The following is a 3,047-nucleotide window of genomic DNA, read 5'->3' as shown; positions in this document are numbered from 1 at the left end:
AATTCATTATAATATAATATAAACGGATCATGGACTTATGTATGTTTATTGCGAAGAATTAATTACCTGCAAAAGATAAGAACTGCTCAAGATGGTTAGGACATACGATCTGCATACAACTTTAGTTTCCTCATCATAGAAAGGGTACGAAGGGTCATAGGCCTATTTGCCACGGAACTAGTTGCAACTTCCTGCGAGCTTTCTGCCATTACTAGAAATATCAGAATCCAAAGAACTCGGAAGAGAGAAAACTGTATTCATCTTATTGAAGAAAGATTAGAAATTGGAAAAACTGATTAACTACACGTTCAAGTCACTATTTATACAGCAGCTATGTAACAACTATAACGTAACTACTTTACCGTAAATTAGGGAACTAACACAACGGTAATAAACTAACTTAATGAACCAACTCATCTATCTTGATGAATATAAACTAATCACCAGATAAATAGATGATGAGTTGTAATACCCCCCTCAAGTTGGAGGGTGAGTATTGCGCAAACCCAACTTGCCAACGAGAGACTTGAAAGGGCCTACTGATAAGCTTTTAGTGAATGGGTCTGCCAGTTGATCGCCTGAAGCAATAGGAAGAAAATGAACAAGACCATCAAGAATCTTTTCTCGTATCAAATGACAGTCAATCTCAATGTGTTTGGTTCTCTCATGGAAGGTAGGATTATGAGCCAAATAGATTGCTGATCGATTATCACAATAAATTGGAACTGCCTTGTGAAATGGAACTTGGAGATCCTGTAACAAATACCGAATCCATTGGATCTTACAAGTAAGAGCAGCTAAGGATCTATATTCCGCCTCTGAAGAAGAACGGGAAACAGTTCCTTGCTTCTTTGACTCCCAACTGACTAAAGCTGATCCTATGAACACACAGAATCCAGTAATCGACCGCCTGGTATCTGCACATACAGCCCAATCAGAGTCTGCAAATCCACTTGGTTGTAACTTATTAGCTGCTGGATAAAAGAGTCCATTGCTAGGAGCATTTTTCAAATACCGTAAAACATGTAAAGCGGCATTCATGTGAATATCAGTAGGCTTGGAGATAAATTGGCTCAACTGCTGTACAGCATGGCATATGTCTGGTCGAGTGGTGGTTAGGTAGAGTAGCCTCCCAATAAGTCGATGATAACTTGCTACATCTTCATAAGGATGTCCTGCGTCTTGCTCCAATTTGAGACCAGGTTCTAAGGGAGTAGAGCAAGGTTTGGCCCCCAACATACCTCCATCAGAAATTAATTCAAGAGCATACTTGCGCTGACTTATCAACAGACCATCAACAGAACGTAAGATTTCTAAACCCAGAAAGTAATGCAAGTTGCCTAGATCCTTGATCTTGAACTCAGAATCAAGGGAGCGCTTGACCGAATCGATTTTTGTTTTATCATTTCCAGCAACTACTATATCATCAACATAGATTAGTAATGCTGTGAATGAGTCTCCCTCAGACTTAATGAGAAGAGAATGATCAGCATGTGATTGCTGATATACAATAGATTTGAGAAATGAGCTGAGACGGGCATTACCACTGCCTACTGGCTTGTTTTAAGCCATAGAGTGATCGCTGCAGTTTGCAGACAACATTTGGACGAGACAGTATTGCTCCTGGAGGTGGCAGCATGTACACCTCTTCATTGAGTTCACCATGCAAGAACACATTGTTCACATCGAGCTGTTCCATGTGCCAGTTTCTGGCAGTGGCAATACTAAGCAGAATTCAAATGGTGGTGACCTTTGCAACTGGGAAAAAAGTGTCAAGGAAATCAACTCCTTCGAGCTGCGTATAACCCTTTGCAACCAGCCTTGCTTTATGCCTCTCGATGGTTCCATCAGCTCTGAGTTTGGTTTTAAAAACCCACTTGCAACCTATTGGATGTTTGTCGTGTGGTAAATCAGTGTAACTCCATGTATGGTTGAGTGCAAGAGCATCAAGTTCTGCTGTCATTGCCTTCTGCCAACACTCGAGTTTGGATGCCTCATGATATGTAGTTGGTTCCTGTATGGAATTAAGGGTAAGACAGAAAGAGGGGTGATGTGCAGCACATGATGCATATGAAATGACAAAAGATATAGGATAAGGAGTTTTAGAAGTTAGATTGCATTGAAAATCTTGCAAGTAAGAAGGAGTGTGTTTCTGGCGTGTAGAACGTCGAGTAGGAATGTTTATTGGTTCGGGTATGTGATGATCATGAATAGGAGAAGCATGTATATGTTCAGGTATAGTATCAGGTGTATGCTGTGTGTGATGATCATGAATAGGAGAAGTATGTATAGGTTCAGGTATAATAGGAGAATAGTGTGATGGAGATAAATCATCAAATGTATGAGAAGATGTATTAGGTGGAACAACAATGTCAGCAGTAGGGATTAATGAATTTTCAATGAAAGGAAAAGAATTTTCATAGAAGACAACATTTCGTGATATGAATAGATGATGAGAGGAGAGGTCAAGAAGCACATAACCTTTGGTACCCATTTGGTATCCAAGAAAGACACATTTTCGTGCACGAGGAGAGAACTTATGTCGGGTAGAAGCAACAGTTGTAGCATAGCAGAGGCATCCAAATACGCGAATATGATCAAATGAAGGTGGAACAGAATTGAGAACTTCAAATGGAGTCTTCTCATTCAATGTTGGAGTAATCAGTCTATTGATAAGATGGACAACATGAAGAATGCAGTGAGTCTAAAACTTAATAGGAATATTGGATTGAAAGAACAATGATCGTGCAACGTTCAGTAAGTGCTGGTGTTTCCTTTCAACAACACCGTTTTGCTCTGGAGTATAGGCACAAGAGGTTTGATGAACAGTCCCTTTAGATGCATAGAACTGTTCCATCATGAATTCAAGACCATTGTCAGTCCTAATAGTTTTGATGCTTGCTGCGTACTGAGTTTCGACCATAACAAAAAAATTGCGCAAATGAAGCCTTGTTTCTCCTTTGTTTTTCATCAAAATAACCCATGTAAACCTTGAGAAGTCATCTACTATGGTTAAGAAGTATTTATCACCATTAATAGAAGGGGTA

General features: G+C 39.6%; 1 protein-coding gene across 1 annotated transcript; it reads right to left on the bottom strand.

Annotated features, from left to right (window-relative positions):
- Positions 1–477: 477 nt before the first annotated feature.
- LOC133297548 (uncharacterized mitochondrial protein AtMg00810-like) lies at positions 478–1,699 on the bottom strand. The gene is made up of 2 exons (XM_061496716.1): positions 1,598–1,699; positions 478–1,500 (listed from the first exon to the last, which is right to left on the bottom strand). Exons 1-2 carry the CDS (start codon positions 1,697–1,699, stop codon positions 478–480), a joined length of 1,125 nt encoding a protein of 374 aa, XP_061352700.1.
- Positions 1,700–3,047: the final 1,348 nt, after the last annotated feature.

This window comes from Gastrolobium bilobum, unplaced genomic scaffold (assembly GCF_033153095.1).
Source record: "Gastrolobium bilobum isolate Gb01-03AN ecotype WA unplaced genomic scaffold, APGP_CSIRO_Gbil_v1 utg4186, whole genome shotgun sequence".
Taxonomy (NCBI): Eukaryota; Viridiplantae; Streptophyta; class Magnoliopsida; order Fabales; family Fabaceae; genus Gastrolobium; species Gastrolobium bilobum.
Note: the sequence above shows the minus strand (reverse complement) of the source record. Positions and strands in the feature narration are given on the sequence as shown.

Bases quoted from the DNA above. Each gene is read 5' to 3' on its own strand.
- LOC133297548 (XM_061496716.1), bottom strand. From the start codon at position 1,699: ATGGAACAGCTCGATGTGAACAATGTGTTCTTGCATGGTGAACTCAAT. The intron at 1,501-1,597 runs GTCTGCAAACTG...ATTGTATATCAG, and splicing joins TACTGTCTCGTCCAAATGTT to CAATCACATGCTGATCATTC.